The 21,891-nt window shown below is 36.6% G+C and overlaps 1 protein-coding gene across 1 annotated transcript in view; it reads right to left on the bottom strand.

The window, feature by feature from the left end:
- The window catches only part of MORN1 (MORN repeat containing 1), a gene marked incomplete at its 5' end in the record, with an annotated part of 180,856 nt that overhangs the window by 145,965 nt on the left and 13,000 nt on the right, over positions 1 to 21,891 (bottom strand). Inside the window, 4 exon segments of the mRNA XM_080380680.1 lie at positions 15,647 to 15,765; positions 17,714 to 17,784; positions 17,786 to 17,957; positions 19,736 to 19,912. Of these exon segments, the coding sequence (XP_080236806.1) occupies positions 15,647 to 15,765; positions 17,714 to 17,784; positions 17,786 to 17,957; positions 19,736 to 19,912 (539 nt within the window).

Genomic DNA, 21,891 nt, shown 5'->3' with positions numbered 1-21,891 from the left:
GCAGTATTTACTCTCTGGGCAATGAATGAGAACCACACTGCTTACAGGATAACTCCAGGTTTTTACGCACTAAGAGTTTCAGAAAGGTTCCTGTGTCACTAAATTTAACCTCTTCTTTTTTAAAAGTTATTATTATTATTAATTGATAGCTTTTATGGCACCCAGGTTCAAAAGAAATGTTTAGCACTGGGAAGATGTTAGTGCACCATAGTCACAAGGCTAATGTAACTGTCATCAAGGATGGGAAATCAAGTTCAAAAAAATAAGGGAGCCCATTCAACTTTTCTTCTTTAACAGTGCACAGAAGGAACATCAGTGACCCCGTGGGAAACAAGAGATGAGTATTTCCAGTGCAAACGTTTCCGTGTTTGACACAAGCCTTCAAGAGGTTTGCCCATATGTATTTATTAGCGCAGTGACTGTTAAGATACTTACAGTAACAAGTAAAGATCCATTTGCTACAGTCATGTGATCTGAGGAAGCACTAGAAGGAAAGAACTCTTGAATTCGCACCCTGATTCATTGTACAACCTTCAGCAAGTCACCCTGCACGGATGCACTGGGAAGTAACAGTACATACCTCGCTTCCTAAGAATGGCAGAACTATTTGATTGTCATTAGGTGAATAGTCTTTAAAAAGAGTAAGTGCCCTAGCTGTTATGCCTACAGAAGATTTACTGCATCACCCAATCCTTCTCTAATACAGCTGTAAGTACACAAAGCAAATAAATAATAGCAGAGAGTGAACCTAACTCCCACATTCATTTATAGTCTTCCCATCTTTTCCAAGAGTCATTTGTAGAATTTTGCTACATTGTTGATGTTTAAGAGGCTCTTAAACATCAGTGAAAGTCCTACATTTAGAAAATCCATTTATTAAAATAATTCTTCATGCCAACCTTTAGCTGAAATAATCTCAAAATAAGCAACTGTTCAAAGGTGTTTAAGATCAATGGTTTCAAGGTGCCTGACAGGATTTCACATCAGTCATCTCAGAAACCTTACACATCCATAGTCATATTTCTGTTGTCCCACATTACTGGTAAGATGGCAAAAAGAAGGTTTAGACAGCAAGTGAGACAGGATTATTCTGGGCATTAAAAACATACTGCCCAGACAACGACCCAATAAGTTTTATAATTCCAGTTTCACATGTTTTCAAAGTGAGGCCAAAGCATCCAAATCAGAGAATCATTCCTTAAATACTCCCTTCATGTTAGTTTTAATTATAACAACTATTACTATCAGCTAGACAAAGATTATGTACCACCTTCAAGGGGTAAGTGCCAGCAGGATGACTACTTTCATAACATCCATTCAAGATAGGGCAGCTTGACCTCTCTGGGAGTGAAGTATCAATTAATTATCTTTTTACAGCCAATTCAATTACAGCACACTAATCACTTGCGTAGGATATTAAGCTAGAAGCTGTGGGGTGGTTGGGAAAAGGGAGGAAAAAATATTGGCAGTGAACAACCCCTTGGTAACGATGACAAGACAGTAACTCTACAGTTGCAGATGTAATGTTTGTTAACATCATGCAGATAGTTATTATCCATGTGGAGCAGACTAAGTGCTGTAATATCATCCTCATTTAACTGAACTATTTTAAAAATAAAGAATTATTGGTCCTAGGGGTAATAGACATTTCATTTAAAGGTGACCAGACACACCGCATTAGTCTTCAATGTTAGAGTCAATTCACTGAAGAGCTTTGTTCATTAAGGAAGAAAAAAAAAAAGCAAAGAAAAAAAAAGGAGAGATGATCTATTCAGTAGAAAGCAAAATATATTTAACTTTTGCTAAATAAATTGATATTAACTCAAGTTACTGAGGACTATTTCACTACTATAATGATCCCAAAGAAAATTATCAAGTGCGATATACCTATAAGAATGCACTCATATTAGTATGTAAGAAAACTGTATTAATTTATGGTCATGTTAGTACCACTACAGAGGCCAAACTTCGAAAAAGTATGAGTGCATGTATGAACACATTAGTATATGCAAAATGTGTATGCAAACAAAACCTAATTTTGATTCTATTTCATTTATAGCATTCATGAGGTAAAATGGCAGAAAGGAGTATGTTAAAGGATGTCTTCTCACACGAATTTCTGTTAAATGAGTTTAGTTTAGCATAGATTACAGAATCTGAAAGAAAAAGTTAACTGATCCATATCTGAAACAGCAAGGCAAGACTGCTCATTTCAGCAGTCTTGAGGGACAGAACTTAAAGTATAAAAAAAATACTCTGACAACACAGTTGAAGAACTTAAGCACTTAACAGCAGAGCTGGGATGCTAAAACTCACGCTATGGCCATAGTGTAACTCACAATGTCTTTGTCGCGACACTTTAGTCTCCCTTGCCAGTATGGTAACAATAGCAGTGAAAGACTTGTGCGCAAGTTGAAAGAATTTACAAGGAGCACTGGCAGTTTATTAGCCTACTCTGAATCATCTTCATTACTGTATTTTTTAATACACCCTGATTAAGGCTAGAACACATACCTATGCTATGGTGACACCTCAAATTTCTTTGCAGAAAGCATACTAGAGGTGATTAGCACTTACATTCCTAAAAAAGAAGGGCTCTAAAAAATCCCATTATGGACTGCAGATTAATTTCTGTAACCAAAAATATACTATGCATCCAAGGAACAGAACACAGTGTGTAAGTTTTAGGGGGTTAGGATCTCTTAGGATTTTAGGGCATTCATATTCAGGGTGTTCTGTATCATTTGAGTGCAAGGAAAGTTTCAAAGGGGCTAAGTATGTAACTCTTCTGAGTCTTCCCCAGGGCTCTGCAAAGAGGAGGTTCATACAAAATACCTGTTAACTCTGCAAATTCAAATTAAAAAAAAATTATACTATGGCAAAAGAGAGCAGCCAATGTGGAATTTTTTCCCTCCCTATTCTGTATCATTAACAGTGGGCTGTTTCTAAAGGGCAGGTTTGCCTTTGCTCAGTGATCTTCAAAAAGCATTCTGAAAGAAAAGCACTGTTTGTTCCATCTGCAGACTCATTAAAGTATGAAAGAACATCCTACTGAAATTTCCCTTCTAGTTCATTCACTATGGGACCTTACACCACAATCATGCTGCAGTAACTAAAAAATTCTTCCCCAGCATTCTAAGCAATGTAACCAACATCGGTCAAGTGTCTGTTCTGTGAGTGTCCCTATTAACAGACATTCTCCTATTTAATACTTGTTTCGAGACAGGTTTGTACGTTCTGTACTGTAACCTCAGCCAGTTACCAGTACTTTCTATTCCAAAAGACTATTCGACACTTAATGTTTTTTTCTGCTACCTTAGTGTTCTGATGTTTGTGTCTGTTTCCCATACAGAGTTCTGGTGCCAACTGAATTTCCTTGCAAAATGGGTTTTGCTGGCAGACCTCTTGAATCTGGTACACAGTAGGAATCAACATAAGAGTAATACAAGAAGTAGTATTTGGGAATCTGTATCTCCATGACACAAATATTGGTGTCTAGCCATTATTATTAACATTACAAATCCAGGCTGGATTTTATGAAGCTAAGTACTATGACTGCAAATGGAACCAGCTGTTGCTATGGAACTAATCATTGCTATAAAATAAAAGGTTAAACCCATGAAAGATTATTAAACCGCATTACAGGATTATCAACACCTAAGAACAACCAAACAACACTGTCTTCTCTGTGTGATATGACAAGAAAAGTTGACAGCCACCTTCACTTTCTATTACAGGACAACGGAGTTCTCAGCACCCTGTATGACCTACTTTGGACCTTTCGAGGTGAAGCAGCGTGAAGTAGGATACAGAAACTTCAGCTTAGACTGTCAGACACCACATGAGCATCACACAAAAGTAGGTATAGCCACATCGCTTTGATATGTATGCTTTTCTCTAAGATATGTCCTCTGTTGGTCACTGGGAATACATGTATTGCCAGACACTTTCAAAGAAGTAATTTAGCTCTGCTGCCAAATTCCATTTATCAATACTCAGCAAACAGGCAAAACACAGTAAAACTGAGGAATGCTGAAACGATTTACACAGCAAACATCACGACTGTTAGAATTAAGCAAATAATTTATTTCTTTCTCCTTACAACAGCAGCAAGTATCAACTTGTGATATTTTAGGTCTCCTAATTCAGTTTCAAAATTTATCTTTCCTTAGGGCTACATTTCAATAGGTCTTATGCTAAAAACTACATAGCAACATATGCAGTAATATAATTATGTCATTATTGCCAATTACATAAATATATGTTCATTTTTGTATTTTACAAAAATATTCCTTCCTAAACTAAAGTTAAACAACATCTGTGGTTACACCTGGCTGCTAACACAGGAGAGCTTGTTGTCAATTGGGTTAAAACTTTTTTTAAAAGAACACTATGTTTTGCCAGCGTTTTGAAATGACAAAATCCCAGTCGCAGTTCAGCTGGAGATTACCTTTGGGACTGGTAACTGTTTGAAACTCGGTGACTAAGTGTTAGTGCAACCTTCAGATTGACAAGCCTATTTCTAAACAACACTTTCTACCAACCTAATACGATGCCAGCAGAATAAAGTTACAGCTGGCACATCTAGTGGCTAAATCAGTGTCCATTTGCGTCATTTGAAAGGGCTCCATCAGGTGTAAACTGCAAAGGTAGCACTATAACACATTACAGTTGCCTGTTGATACCACTTAAATAGTTTCATCCTTTTCCATCATAAATCCTGTCTGGGAAGCTACTAACATTCCAAAACAGGTATTCTATTATATCAAACCCCCATTTTTTAAACACACACACACTGTAAAACAATTACGAGGTGAATTTATCTCTTAGTGCTGCTTTAAAAATACAGCCAATGTTAGAAAATGGTGTTCAAATTACCTATAATAAAAATAAACCACACACAGCTAGACCACTAGTTTCCATAAGGAAAACACATTTCAACTTTCCAATAGCAAACCCCAAACTTCCCTAATGTAAAACACAGACAACATATCTAACAAATAGTTTGCTTTCACTGCTGGTTGAAAAACATGAAACCACAAAGACACTGAGACTGAAATCAACTCTTAACTGAGAAAATTCTGTTCCGTTAGTATCTCGCAAAGCTAACTTCAATTATCAAAACCCCCAATAGTATGTCAGAGCAAGGTTTTAGGTTAATTTGACAAACCCCAAAGCATTTAAGAGCTAAGGGTTCTGTATTTTTCTTAGTTTACACTGTTGCGCCCAAGTTGCCCTGCCACAGGGTAAAGGACTTATTCCGCATCCTCATGCATTGTTAACACTTAAGAGAAGCAATTAAAAAAGAACTGTTACTAGCACCAGTATAATTGAATTATAGATAAAAAAAATTCTGAACCGGGGTGGCTGAGTCAACAATAATTCTAAGTATGTAGCTCCAGTTAGGGTTTATTCCGCAAAATTATGTTTTTAATGGATGCCTTTAAGTTTTCATGCACAGACAACATGCATAAGGGATTTAAAGTACCATGAGTTAGAATGTATGTTTATATGAATAAAAGCTGCACTCATTTATCCCAACAGGCTCATACTACTATCTTACTCATGTAACTGAGATAAAGATAATAAATCTATCCACCAGAAGTACAAAAACCTCTCCAGATCAAAAGACCATCAGACAAATTTAGTTTAATCATTTAAGAAGAGATTTATTATATATATGTTCAACAGGACCTGAAAAAAATTAAATGGACTGTTCCCCAGCAGCAGCACTAACTCCCAGGCAGAGCAGAAGCCCTACTCCAATTTAGCTATTCACTGCTGAAGTTTTTAGCCAATTAAATCTGAATATTCACTAAGAGATGTGAAGTATTACACTGTAGGCAATCTAACCTCCACAGAATTTTTTTTCTTGTATTTGCAACATTAATTCATTTTGCTTCAAAATAACGCAAACTAACTATTTCAGGGTGAAGCAAAAAGAAAGTGTCCAGATGCCTAGAACTTCAGTAACTAGGTCCAGACAAATAAAGAGGCATGAGGATGCAGGAGTGAATCTCGCGTTCTCTACCTTGTCATGGTTTAACCCTGGCCGGCAGCCAAGCACCACACAGCCGCTCACTCACTCCCCCTCACCCAGAGAGACAGGAGGAGAGTCGGGAAGGAATGTAAAACTCAAGGGTTGAGATAAGAACAATTTAATAGGTAAAGCAAAAGCTGCGCACGCAAGCAAAGCAAAGCAAGGGATTCATTCACCGCTTCCCATGGCCAGGCAGGTGTTCAGCCATCCCCAGGAGAGCAGGGCTGTGTCACGTAACGGTTACTCAGGAAGACAAACGCCATAATGCCAAATGTCCCCCCCCTTCCTTCTTCTTCCCCCAGTTTATATAGTCAGCATGACGCCATACGGTATGGAATAGCCCTTTGGCTAGTTCGGGTCACCTGTCCTGGCTGTGTCCCCTCCCAGTGTCCTGTGCCCCCCCAGCCCTCTCGCTGGCAGGGCCCAAGAAACCAAAAAGTCCTTGACTTAGTATAAACACCACACAGCAACAACCAAAAACATCAGTGTCCTATCAACATTGTTCTCACGTCAGAGCCAAAACACAGCACTGCACTAACTGCTAAGAAAAGTAACTCTATCCCAGCTGAAACCAGGACAACCTTAATGCAGACCCACTGGAGTTACTCAATTACCACAACTAGGTGCTGCGACAGCTACAGAACAACAACTCCACCAAACTTGTACAGCAAGCAACAGGGGAGACAAAACCAGCCAGCCCATCCTGAATCCTGAAACCCGTTCTGCTATGAAAGCCATGCTCCAGTCAGGAACTGCAACTCCAGCTTCCAGCAATGACTCTTCACTACTACTGGTCACCGCCTTTAAACTGTTAGAACACCTTTTTAATTTGATCTTTGGACATTAATATTGAATTCAAATGTTTTTAATTAAAAAAAAATAATCCAAAACATCTTAGAGTGAAGACTACAAAAAGCTTCTATTTTTTACCCTAAATTTACCTTCTTTCTCTGTATAGTAACTTCAGTCAAGCAAAGATTTTTTTCTCGTGAGAATGACTCTCATCCATATTAAAGCATTCTGTGGAAACAAAGACTTCACTCAGAGGGAGGGTTCATCAAACCCGCTAAAATTATAATCATTTAATAAGAGTAATGACTACTCTGTATTTAAAATATTTTCCCAGGCAGCACTTTAGCATATTGTGTATTCCAAACAAAGTGCTATTGCATAATCATTAACTCTGCACTACGTAGATCTTATGAGGAATATAATGAAGATTTTACTAAAATAAAGAATATTAAGTTTTCTTACGGATAGAAAACACATTCACACATGCTCATTAAAATTACAGGACAGATTTTTGTTGGCTATAACAGTTCAGATTAGATGCAATTTTTTGAGATGTTTAAAGGTAAAGCAGTGTCATTATTTCATACTGAGAAAAGCAAGACTAGAAGGAAGTAATCTGTCCAGTATCACTCAGATGATCTGGGCTCAGAACACTAACCCTTTTTTCCTCCCACTCCCATGTCATATTCACCGGATTAAGACGTTCCACCAAAGAACCATACTTTCAGAAACTACAAGACAAAAATTCCTACAAACATCCAAAGCAAAAGAGACTAACAGACATTTTAAAACCCGACATTTTAAAAACTACAGAATAGCTGTCGAACCTTAAAATCTGCCACAGTGAAGACTGGTTTTAAAACTGCAAGTAGGCAAAACTGTCTTAGAAATGAGAGGAAAAATTCTTCCCTTTTTTTTTTTTTTTATTATTGTAAATATGATGTAAGGTGATCTTCAAATATGGGATTTTTTTGGAAAGTGTTCTCATATCCACTTTGAAAAGAATTGTTTGAGACATATATGCAGCAGCCAGTCAGACAATAACAGTTCTGCAATTATCGGCACCTGCATTACAATTCAATGGATTTAAATTACCAAGGGGCCATGGCAGATACCCTACTGACAACAATTAGCATAAAAATGTTCTACAGTTTAAAGCTGTGGGTGGGAATTACAAAAGGTTAACAGACTAAATATAAAAATCTTTTTGAATATAAAATCAATGTGCTTTGTTACCAAAATCTGGGTACTGTAATTTAACCAAAATAGGGTTTAGAGTATCTGGCAATCTTCCATATGTGTGAGCCTGGCTTGTCTTTTAAGCAAAATGCCGAGCAGCCAATCTGAAAGTTCAAAACAAAACAAAACAAAGCCCCAAAGAAAGGAAAGCATTTTATATTAATTTTTTTGTTTGTTTTTACATTTTCTTAAGCTTATAACTGAAATGAACATCACTCTTACTACGGCTCAGAATGGTCCTTCTATATGGTCAAATTCAAAATCTGGAATTATTTTATTGCATGATTTAGAGAGGTAAATATTTAGAGTGGTCAAAATAAAGTATGCTAGAAGTTTCTGGACTCGACTGAACTCTAATGACAGTTTTCTTAAAAGGTCATCACTACATCACATCTATATTTTCAGAAGTGGCTTCTACTTCTGTGTAGCTACCAGGGGACATTTTTTTTTTTTAAAATATATATTTTTCATAATGCTTGGGACCAAAGCTTTGTTTCATTTAGACTGGATATACAAGCAGAACAGATGAAAGCAAAGAAATCCTGATCATTAAAAGTACTAAAACAAAATGTTTTATTTCATGAGAACATAGAAATACAGACATCAGCAAGAAGCATCTTCAAGTAAAAATAAAAACCTGGTAAGTCTAAAATTTTATTTAGGTTGTCTTTTGTGGGTTTTGTTGACAAAGTAAGAACTTTGACATGGAAGTTTAATTCCTTTTATCACTCAATAATTTATCTTTTTTAAAAAAATAACTAACAACTCTCAATATAACATAATTACCTGAGAAACATATCATACACTATAGAAGTTGCAGTAAAGCAAAGCAGGTAAGAGACTTGTACAGTTAGATTTTAACTCCAAAGCGATGCCTCATTAAATTGAGTTAACGTGGATGTGCTTGACACATGCTGGGACCCCTTTTAGCACAATTAGTGCAACATCTCCAGCACTCCTTACAAGCCTAATAGAATCAGCATGTTTAGGACTAGCCCAAGGTTTCTAATTGCAAAATCAGCAAACATGTTAATCATCACTTTGTTGCCCTGTTGTTGTGAAATGAGATTATAGATGTACTAAAGATTATAGAGAGGAATCTAACAAACTGATTTAGCTACTATTTCAAAACAGTACTGTAAGCTATTTTTCATAATTACTTCTTTTTATATATATTTCTGTTAGGCTGCCAGTATACTAACATTTGTCTAAAAGGTGAGCCAAGTTACCAACTTTTATACACATTCTAGTACAAACGGGACTTCTCTTCCTTCCCCCAAAGATTTCCTAATATTATAGCATATTTATTTTAATTAATAATTTCATTAATATTAAGATTACAAAAACCACATATAAGAACCGCAAAATTGTTACGGAAAAGTGGGCGGGATTGGGGAGGAGGTATGAGGGTAAGGGTGAACCATGCAATGCAAAGAAGTGCTAACTCTCTCAGTGCCCGAGCTGTCATTATCCAGACATTACCACCAATGGAAAAAATGGTTAGAGACAGAAATAATTAAGAAGTACTCCATAGTGATCAGAGTAGCTTCAGGTGTTACAGCAAAGGTTAACTTACACTGAACCCTGAGCTTCCTGTATTCATGCAGAATGCCTCAACTACTGCGTGCACTGGTTCTTCATGCACAAGCTACCAGATGCAGAATGTGTAAAAATATGCTTAAATCTTATTGCCTTTAAAACATCTTAGATGGTTTATGAAAGGCTTTGCTAAACCAAGATTGAGAAGTCAATACATCTGAGCTTGACTGCAATGTAACTCATTCCTCAAAAGCATACAATCCTTGCACAGAGAACTCTGTTCAATACTGGAAAATGCTGCAGGAGGCACAGTCCAGCAAAAATTGTAAAGATGGTCCAGCAAGAAAAACCTAAAATCTACAACACAAATGACACTATTTTGTGACTGTTTATCTAACATTCAGTGAAAGAGCTCACCCTGTTGCACTGAAACAGCAACAGAAACGTACCTGCATGCCAGATGACAGTCTTTGAGATCAGATTTTATGAACCCACATTCACATGACTTACTGAAATCTTGGAATTATGGAACCTTGACAAAATTATTACTCTAAAGTTTCACATGGGTTTATAAAAAAAAAGTTTAGGTGACCATGGGTTTATTTTTAACTGATTTTTTTCCCCAAGGTTGGTCAACTCAAGTTCCCAGTATTTTTTGTTCCCTTTCATCACCTGTTAGGTCACCTGTCAATAAAGCAGGTTCACTCACTGGTCTTTTTCCTCCTCATAGACAAAAAATAACAATAGGTCGTGGTGATAGTTTTTATATCTATTCCTACATTAAGGGACATACACAATAGTTTTAACATCTGGAAATGACACGTTCTTCCAGCAGAGGGAGACGTCCATGAGAAGTGAGAAAAGAGAGCAAATAAAAGCTACAAAACATCCTCAATACATAAAAGAAAGGGATGATATTAGAGACACCTTTATGGGGCTTGTGAAACTTGGTTCTAGTCTCTGATTACATACAGTTGCATGTACATACAGCAGCAAAGTCAGTGACCCTCATACCTGTTCTTGTCAAACATGCTCTAACTTTTCCCTTCTAATATTACTTTTTTAAAAATGTGTACATACTGTTCTTACGTAAAGGATCCTTCAAATTTGTAAAGATTACTGTGCATATACAGCAAATAGACTCAAAATAAACACAGCAATTTCTGTAGGTACCTATAACGATGCTTCTGATACCAATTTATATTTTTTTAAAATGTTCATATAAAACCATGGCAATGCAAAAAAGACCTGGGATGAGCATTATTAACATTTTATTCCAGCTGCTAAAGAGGCAGCTGAAGAAACAGTAAACATCTTTCTTTTAGATCCTTTAAAATAATCTTTTCATTATTATTTGAGCAGTAGATTTAAAATGCACGTAGATATTTAGAATGCAGACTTCCTCTATTACTTTTAAAATATTAAGATTGCTCAATCTGTGGACTTATAAACCTAAACAGTGTCACTTTAAGCAACTGTGGTGGAAAAAGCGGATGCTGCAATTCTGTTACTAGCAATACTTCAAAATCTCATGAGACTAACAGTGAAGTACTATATAACCACATTTGTTCCATCAAGTACAACAGAGATCTCTTGAGATACCACAGACAACCATGAGACAGTGTGCTCTGGCTATGTAATTATATTGGGTCTCTTGTCCTGACGCTTGTCTCAGGGGAATTAACGTGTACGTTTAAATTCACAGAACTCACATACACTAAGACTAATTCGTTCTTTCAAGCAACTGCCTTATGGCGCTGAGAAATAAATGGGAAGCAGTCATTCTCTGGAAAGGCTGCACGTACATCAAAGAAATGCCCAACTGTGGGCTCTAACAGGTTCTCATTACTAAACACAAATAAATGTCTTTTCAGGCTTTAAGACAGCTAAATAGAAACTGTTAAAAAAATACACTTACTGTAGACAGTTCAAGATGCTAAATTTATATATTGTTACTAATGAAAAATTATTTCTCCTTAGATGACTAACTTATATGAGTACAAAAATCTAATATTACTTTTCCCATGTCATATGTGAAGTCAGGCTTCTTTACTTTTGAAATATGGTAATCACTAGAGTGATGTGTTCACATAAAATTCCAGATAAAATTATCAAAATTACAATAAATATCTATTACTTAAAAGCAGCAGAAACTGCTAGCTGAAACACAGGCCAAATAAGAGTAAAACTAAATAATAAAATATAGGAGAAACCTAATTATAGCTGCAGTTTCCCTTTGCCCCCACCCAGGAGAACATACAAAATGCCAGATTAAAAATAATCTGATTTTGCAGAAATTCTTTATCACTGCCCGCAGGAAAGAGGAGGTAGAGTCAAAACCTTTTTTTCAGCAGAATATTTGTCTGTAGTGGAAATTACTAACAAGTCTTCAAAGAAGTATTGGATGATCCTCAGGCTACCTCTATTGATGATGTCAAGAGTTTTAGCACTAAGGGCTTCAGCAGAGAAGTAGGAAACATGGATGGGGAACCGGGCTTTGAAGTTAGCTCAGAGAAGCTGACACAAAATACAAAATGAATCATGTTAAGGCTTGATCATGCAAACACAAATGTCAAAGGTAAAATTCCTACTGACTTCAAACACGAGTGGAATCAGGTCCTCAACAATGAATCAAAATATAGACTGTTCTGAGTCTTCAAGTTTAAAAAAACCCACATCACTAAGTCTACAAAAAAACCCCAAAACCATAATGGCACACAATAGCGTTGTTATTATATTGTTTAATACAGATTCTGTCCGGTCAGCTGTCCAAACAGAGTATTCCCCAATATGATTAGAAATTTGAGTATTCAGGGCTGGCAATTTTTCTTTTGTTTTTAAACATACTTACTCACTGCTGTTCCCAGTCCGAGACATGAACATCTAAGAAACATGATCTTCCTTACTTGAGGAAGAAGAAAAAAACCAAACCCAAGCCAAATCATTCTTGCCACCCATGAAAAAATAGTTCATGCTTTTATCACCAAAAACACTAGTCACATGCATGTGACTGACCTATTACATTTTCTTTTAAGATACTCTCTCCTGGAAATACAAGTAGTGAGTCAGTTGTTATGGTAACAATTATTTTTTTTAACTAACATATGACAGCCTGCGTGTCATCTGATGTTGTTCCTGAATTAAGTTACACATTCAGTTTTGTCAAATAGTCTAAAAAGAGCTTCTTGCATTAAGAAATAGCGAGGAGAAAACAGGACATTTTTCCCGGGCACCCTGCTTTAGCAGGTATAAAACTGTGAATCCTTACATTATAACTTGTCCAACTAAATATGAAAAGATGCAGGTTTGGCTTGGCCCTCCTGCATGCTCCAAAGATAAATCATCATGTTTACCCTCCCCTTTTTTGAAGTTGCAATGTATAAATTCCTGTAAATGATAAACTTTCTCATCACATAAACCTTCTCGCTACTGATGAATCTAAAACTTCAATTAATCAAATTGAGCACTGCCAATAAAAGGACAATCCCAAAATATTTATGCTCAAGTTATTTCTGTTACAGATTAATAGGTATTCTCCTGAATCATCAAGGCCATAAAGAAAACTTCAGTACTATTATGAACAAAACATTTTAAACATGGAGCGTCAAAAAATATTTTTTCCCCTCAGACTATTTAGTTACATACACCATTTTAATCCATTATAGCATTTATTATGTGATTAAATTTAGACATACAGTCAACTTTTTGTTAGCTCAGAGCTATGTCATGATGATGTGAAGAGTAGCTGTTCTTGATTACCTTTTTTTATTAAACAAACTGCCTACAATTCCGTGAGCTCCAGTCTCGGATATCTAGTCTTCTTTGTCTTGTATACTGCTTAGCCAGTAATTTTAATGTAAGTCTACCTGAACTGGATCTTTCTGCTTACATGACCAACTACAATTATCAGTTACTACTTCACCTAAGAGTGTTTTGCTCCTTATTAAAATCCAAAGTTATCAGTTGAATACTTACAATGGTAAAATAAGGCAGCAATCCATTCATCCACTGTGATATTTTTTTGAAAGTTTATTATTGGATACACTTTTAGTGGAACACAGTGGAGCTAGTGGGTGAAGGAAGAAAAAGTATCAAATAGTGACAAGCTTGAATTAGATGTCAGAATACTTAAGGCTAAGTACTTGTGACCTAAAAACAATAGGAGCTAAAACTTGAACATTTTACAGCTCCAATCTTCTAAACAACAAACCAGCAATACATTTGAGCTGGCTTAATACAAAAGCTTCCTACACTCCTAGCCCTGGTTTCAATTGAAAGCTTGTTACTCAGTCTTGTAAATTCCCCTAAATTTAAGACATGTAGCATAATAAATTTCTTCAATCCAGAAATATGAAAAATACTTTAGCTGATGCAGCAGAAATGTGACAATACAAAGCAAATGTAAAACAGAGGGATTACAACAATCTGGACAACTAGCAACATTATGTCACTGATATCAGTGCCTAGAAATTTCTTTATTACACTGTGATGTCTTGTAATAACTTCAAGGATATGGAGAACATTCTTCAACATGCACGCATTGCTTTAGTGTAGCAAACTGAAATAACCAAGATAACATTGCTACTCTGAGTCCATTTAGTAATATATCTAACCCTACTTATAAGTAGTCATTATTCTCTTTTCTAAAAAAAGTCTTGGAAAATAATAAATACCACAACAAAAATGTTGTAAAAATACATCACTAGTAGTAAAAAACAAAACAAAAACCCCAAAGAGCTGCATTGATACTAAGCTTACTTGCTGGGCCAATACCATGGGACTACTAGGAATTAATTTGTAAGCATGAGAAGTATGCTACTAAACATCAACTAAAGAGGCTTTCCAGTCAAATTACATCTAATTCACCTTTTATGGGCGTGGACCTTATCATGTATTCAAATATGGAATAACATCCACATTTAAACAATGGCTACACATACCATTATTACTTAACAACAAAACGTCTTGGAACTCTTTCACTGACAGTTCATCCATACTGAATAAAGACTGGGTAACTCTCCACCAGTGCATGATTATATCCATACTATAGGCAGAGATGCACAAAAGCCTCGAGGATCTCCTCATTTACCCATCAGCAGAAGTTATTCCTAAGATACCGAGTTAGACAACATTTCTCTCCAAAAGCAGAGATAAGAAGAATCAGAAGAGACGTTAGTAGAGCAATGGCCAAAGAAGAGAATCTTTCAGTAGCTCATCGAGTGTTCTTCGTTTCCCTCTTTTCCCCCCACCCCCCCTTTTCTTTCTTCCCGCCTTTCTTCTAGTCTGCTAGGCATCTTTCCCCACTCTTTCTACCCCCCCTGCCTCACTTCATCTAGTTCGCCTTTCAGTCCCAATTATTCCAATGTCCCTGACCAAACACACAACTCATTCACTGAAATCAATGATCATTAGTTAACTCTGAAAAGTCCCGCTATTTGTCTGCCATGAACACTCAGAAAAACAATGCTATCTTATGAAGAAATCACTCTAGACACGACCTCAACACAGCACTTAGAAACTCAATGTAAAAATTCAAAAATAAAAGCCTAATTCTTCAAAATCCCAGCAGCATGAAACCACTGTACTCTTAAATACAATTCAGACAATAGAGCAGTGGGGTCCTCATACTCTGCTGCAGCTGATGTTGTCTAATCACTGAACCCGAAGTACAGAAAGCATTTGTAGTTAAGGGATATGCAAGAATAGACTGGAATTCTGTGGGCCATGAAGTCCTGCTGAAGGAATGGTCACATTAAGGGACCTCCACAAACAGGCACGTTGTTTTGGGCAAACTTGACCTGTGAATAAGTCAAAAAATATGAAAAATACCAAGTCCCAAAGGTGCACATTTGCTTCCTCTGACCTCATATGTGATCAAAAGCATCTCAGTTTATAATCCTTCTCCCTTTAATAGAAGGCTGATTACTTAAATATATAATTGTATGAAAGATTTCAAGTTTAAAAACACACAGAAATTTATCTCCATTGCCTTAGTAGAGAATATAGAGTAATACTACTACTACTATTCTCACTTACAAAGCGCAACAGGAATGAAGCATCTGCCTGATCTGGATTAGGATTTTTGTGGAAGGATGACATCTGGAAATACCGTGCGAGAACTCTACAGCCAGTCCTCTGTTCCAGTGTCCCACAAAAGGAAGAGTATTATTTTTTATGTGTGACCCCAAGATCTGGTAATGAAATGTCCTTGGAATAAGCCATCCGAAAGGAGAGGATGTATTTATTTAATATTGGCAAATTTGGGATACCTTTAATATTTTTAGGTGTTAAATTTTTCATTTTTTTGGTGAGCCTACAAAACAACTGAAAAAAGGACAAAATAGAACTGCATGAACTAGTAATCTTTTGCAAATTATGCATGCCAGTGTAAACCAAAATAAGGGTGGGAGCGGGAGACAGGGATGGCTAGGATGAACGTACCTCTTACTGTTGCACAGTCACTTTGTTGTTCCATCTTTTTACAGGACACAGGAATGTTTTGAAATGGTGGAAAATAAAGCAATCATTTGTACATATATTATACTGTCCTCCTAAAGGGCACAGCAAAATGAATCAACTAGCACAAGTACACATCCACACACACACAAACATGCATACCCAAGTAGGGACACTGTAAGACTAGAAAACTAGGTTGACTGCCTGTAATTACAGGATGCCTTGAATCCCCAAAACTATCTTTAGCTCAGTGAACTGTTAAAGAATTACTGGGTTTTGTTTTGAAGCCCTAATATTTAAAGCAAAACACATCTACGTTTTCTCTGCAATGCCATCTCAACTGCCTCCTCCAAAGTGTTCTTTTTCTGTTGCAACATATGGTACCCCATCCAGAGAGTCACAAGATATTTTGTTTCTAATTGATTAAACTGCATGAGTCACACACAGGATTTGCACATGGATTGCAAAAGCAACTGCTTGTTTTTCACGAATTTTACAAAGTAGTCCAAACTACCAAGTGGTGAACGAAGAGCCTCCTCAGAAGCATCAAATTTGAACAGTCAAATCAGTCACAGACACGTGTGATTTTATTACACAGCCACGAGTATTTTGTGTTTTTTTTCTTAAACTTCTTTGTTGCAATGAGGGGATCAAGAGAAAGCGTTAGATCAAGAGAAAGCGTTAGATCTGCCAGTGTTATTGATACAGAGTAAGGCTTTGTCAATTCCAATGTTTCAAATATTGCAACATAAACAAACAAAACTCAAATTTACCACCTTTAGATAGAATATAATAAGCCAAATAGATACAAAAGCCAAATCAGGTCTTGAGTGTTTCTGAAGGAAAAGTACTTTTTTTGACCCTTAACCTCTTGCTGCTTGGACTGGCAGTACCAGAACTTGTTACTCTAGCATCCAAGTAATTCACGCACGTTAAAACTTGTTGGCTGTTCATTCACCAAGAATTACAAATCAGACACAACAGGAAACAGGAGACTATTAAGTCAGGAAAGTGTCACAAATTTCCGTCCACTTCATATACTTGAGTATTTTACATCAACGTACAATGGCTCTTGCATGGATGTAAAAGCCTACGTGGCTGGATATTTCTGATTTTTCCTGAAACTAGCACTCCCACAACTGAAGATACTGCAACTGCGGTATTTATGGGACCAGTTTCACATGCAGTCAAAGCAGTTACTACAAGTATGTGAAGTACCACAGTATTTCTGACCATTACTGAAGGATATAATATGGATATTATATATCCATATATATGGACTACAGATTAAAATGTTGGGCCCTATTTCATTCTTGGTAAATTAATTAAGACTAGAAATTATTACTTGAACTCTGTTGATCTTATTGCACACCAGTATGTTTTGCCTGATTAAAATAATTGAAAAGAAATCCAGCAAGAGATAACTTCTCTTCTAAAATGGAATCGATGTCACAAAATTATTTTGTTTCTATTTATTGTGAGAAATTTGGCACTGTGCTAAGAAAGAATCCGTTAAGAACTGCTTGTTTGCATTGCTAAGGCAGTTTCTTATACACTCAAGTTATTTTACTGCTATGCAAGGATACTTTTTCATTTTTGAGTTAACTAAAAAGCTGAGCAGTCAACTAATCCATTATCTTTACTTACCATGCTGGCTGCTCAAAGCATCTCCTGCTCCATATAGGGTGTCAAATCCAGATTCTGGCTCTATCTCCCTTAGGGATTGGTAAATCAGCCAGTGCAAATCCAGAATTGCTAACGACAGAAACAGCACATTTCAGTTCCCAGTTTCCAGATGCAATGTATGTCAAAAGATAGCTTATACACTCAAATCCAGTGAAAGAAAATAGTGTGGACATTTTTGTTTGTTTGTGCTGATAGGTTTTTAAATCTTAATTAAGTCCAAATATAAGAATAAATTTACCATGACAGCCATTAGGTACTCAATATATTCAATTTACAGCTGGGTATAAAGCAGAAAACACACATTAAACATAATATTGAGAACTACCTCTCCAACAACTTAAGTCTATTAGATTTCATCAAACTGGAGATACAGCTGACAAATGGGGATGTGTAATTCATTTAGTTGCTCCTTGTGTTTTCCAAGTTCTGTCAAATGCTGCACAAACTTAAAGCAGTGACTTCCCTAATAAAAAAAGAATCAAGTTGTACAGCTTCAAATAAATATTTCCCTGTAGATTCTATTTCATCTGGTACTGTACCTCAAATAATTTTTGTTGAGTATTTACAAATCCAACATCAGGTATTATTCTTGACAGGGAAAAAGAAAAAAATCATTGCTATAAAAATAGATTGAGAACCCAAATATTGGGTGAGATTTTTGAAACAAATTTCAGTGAGATTTAAAGGTTCTTGGTTTCTTAGACGTACTAACACATTCAGCAGTTTCCAAGGACTTCAGTGGATTGATCAAAATTTCAGAAATCAATTATTAATTTAGGACTGCAAATCTGTATTTAGAAGGATGATTTTTATGGTCCTATTTTTGAAGACAGAGTTTGGTGTATTTCCTTGATTAGACAATCTTTCCTTGAATAGTCAGAAGCCACCAGTTGGAGGCAGGGAATGGCAGTGAACAACTGGCACTCTTAAAGGCTGACTATTACATTATAAAAATGTATTTGACTACGACAAAAACACCTCAGCATCTAAAAAAGGTATTTGTTACTCTTTTTAGGGTATAGTACTTGCACATTTGCTGTAATTTACGTAGCTGGCAAACTAACTACCCAGTTTTAGATTACTCCATATACATATTAATCAAGGGAAATACATAATGAAATTGGCTCTTCCCCACACTACGTACATGGGAGTTAACTGTTTTCCTCTGTTTCTTCAACTACCTCAACTAAGTCGGTAGCAGAATTTCATGGGATTTGGTGGTTTCTGATGCTAGCCCAGATCTCCACACCATGACTACTCACAGCTGAGCATCAAAAGAACAATAAATAAATAGTTAGCATGTCACAACTATATATTCACCACCTTTTACTGTTACTGTGTTGCAATGCTACAAGTTCAGCTAAAGATTTAAGTCACAGTATAAAACACTCTTACTGTACTTTTACTCAAAAAGGGAACAGAACTCTCCGCTTTGGGCAGCAGCATTAAATACAGGAAAGTAAATGACTGATGACCACAATTAAGGGTTAAATTAAGAAGAAATATTAAAGTTATGACTCAGCTGAAAGAAAATCTCAATCAAATCAGAATTGATTGAATGGAATGATCCATTGCTGCTTTATTTCTTAACCTTTCATAGCATTTGTGGTGGGTTGACCATGGCTGGCTGCCAGATGCCTACCCAACTACACTCTAGCTCCCTCTCCTCAACAGGACAGTGGGAAGAAAGTAAGATGAAATGGTTCATGGATCAAGATTAAGACAGGGAGATTGTTTACTGATTACTACCATGGGCCTCAGGGAAAATTATTTATTGCAAATTAAGATAGGCCTGGAAAGTGAGAATATAAGATAAATGAAAACAGTATCTTTCTCCCCCATCTTATGCTCTTTTCCCCCAGCCTCAGCCTCACTCCTTCATTCTCAATTCCTCTACCTTCCCCCTGAGTGATGCAGAGGGAGGAAGAATGGAGGGGTTACAGTCAGTCCATAACAGTCCCTCTCTGCTGCTCCTTCCTCCTCACATTTTTCCCCTGCTCCAGTACTGGTCCTCCACAAGGCACAGCTCCTGTCGGGAGCACCTGCTTCTGCCTGGGCTTTCCATGGGCTGCAGCGTAAATATCTGTTCTGCTGTGGTCCTCTTCACGAGCTGCACACAAACACCTGCTCCACCATGGCTTCTTCCAAGGCTTCCATAAGCTGCAAGAGAAATATCTGTTTCAACACCTGGTGAACCTCCTCCTCCTCCCCGCTCCTCTTTCACTCACCTCGGTCTCCACAGGATTGTTTCTACATACACACACACACACCAGCTTCTCACTGTTGTGCGGTGTTTTATCCTTTCTTAAATATGTTTTTTTAAAAGCTTTGCTGATGGGCATAGCTTTGGCCAGCAGTGGGTCTGTTGCAGAGCCAGCTGGAACCAGCTGTGTCCAGCACAGGGCAGCTCCTGGCCTCTTCTGACAGGGGCCACCCAAGCAGCTCCCCGATTACCAAAACCTTGCCACGTAAACCTAATACAGCATTAAAAGTTACTTCAGTCAAAATATTATTCAGAGTGAAAAACCCATGAAGAGTAATTTTTTTTTCTCATGATTTTATCTTTATGCTGCTTATTTAAGAATGGACTCAGGACACAGGTTCTGGCTTTAAACACCTGTAAAAATTATTCTCTCTTTTTTTTTTTTTTTTTTTTTTTTTTCCCAGGGAACAGGACAAAGGGAAGGAAATAATTATGATCTTGACTCTCTCCTTACATAGCTACTCTAAAATCAGCAGCAATCATCTGTTCAAGGTATAGTAATACAAATGCAGCTCAACTACACAGTTTGGTTATATAGATAAAAATCATTGACGCTTCAGCAGATAAATTTATTGCAAAATTCCAACAGAAAACCAGCAAAAACCGTACAGTTAAAACACTGCCCGAGACATCCAGAGTCTCTGATCCTTGTGAAGGTGAATGTCTCACAAAGACAGAGCAGACAACATCATTTGTACTTGGCTTGGACAATCATGACATTAACTTGAACCTGTCTTCCCAGAAGGATAGAAAGAAGATCTACATTCATTCCTTTTAATGAAGGCTGTTTCTTCATAAAAGCCAAGCTATCGTTCTGCCTGAAATATTTATCTAGACATTTACTTTAAACTGAAGTTCTGTGAGTAACCTTGACTTCAACAAAAATGCATTTTAGAAAGATATAAAACACAATTAAGTTTTAGCAATAAACAGGAATATCATGCTTTCCTTAATACAAAATGTAAATGATTGCACTGCTGAGAAAAGGGAAAATTAAGTCTTCTAAGCACCCAATGAACAGGAGTGGAACAAATTTCCTCTCTTCAAATATATCCTTATAGTAATCTGAAGAGAATACTTCCATGATTGTGTAGCGATTTCTTCAAGACCTATTCAATTCGTTATTGTTCAGCTTACAGTGCCAGAAAAAAAGGCCTGTTAAAGTTAACATCTGCTAACTAATCATGAAACAGACCATCACAACATTTTATAGGGTTTGAACACAGCTATGAATTTTGATTACTATCAACTTTGACTGGATTAAAGAAGCACTTACTGTGAGACTTATGAAACCTACAAAAACTTACTCCTTTACAGGAAACTCTTGTAAAAATAAACATTTTCATTCTGGGTTCAGAAAATCTGACCTAGTGTTACAAGTATGCCTAATACTAAAGATAGAAATAAATCAGTCAGGTGAATTATATTATTCCGATTTTTTTTATGAAATATTTCATTTTTTGAATGTTAACAGCCTACAGTAGAGATTCTGACAAGCAACTATTCTTAAGATGGGCTGCTGCACAGATCTGTTCTTCCGAGTTCCATTCCATATGCTTTGCTGCTTGACACCAAAAGTACATCCATATATGCTATATTTCAAGTTTTTTGGATAATTTCCTTTGAGGCGATACATTCATATCTGAGTGAAGCACTGCAAAAATTTACTCAAGAGCATCTCTTGACCAGCTGCACTCAAGCTGGAATTACTATGCTCTGTGTAAACAGTCCCCTCATGCAGAAGTCAATTGGATTAGAAAAGCTTTCTATTAAGCCACTAGGTCTATATCTTTGCATTATGATGGGATGCATTTCTGCTCTGTGCTTAACAAATTATAACCTGCTGAGCAATTCTTTACTATTTCTAATGACATGA

Source organism: Falco punctatus (assembly GCF_963210335.1).
Source record: "Falco punctatus genome assembly, chromosome: 3".
Classification (NCBI taxonomy): domain Eukaryota; kingdom Metazoa; phylum Chordata; class Aves; order Falconiformes; family Falconidae; genus Falco; species Falco punctatus.
This window is presented reverse-complemented; position numbering and strand designations above follow the sequence as displayed.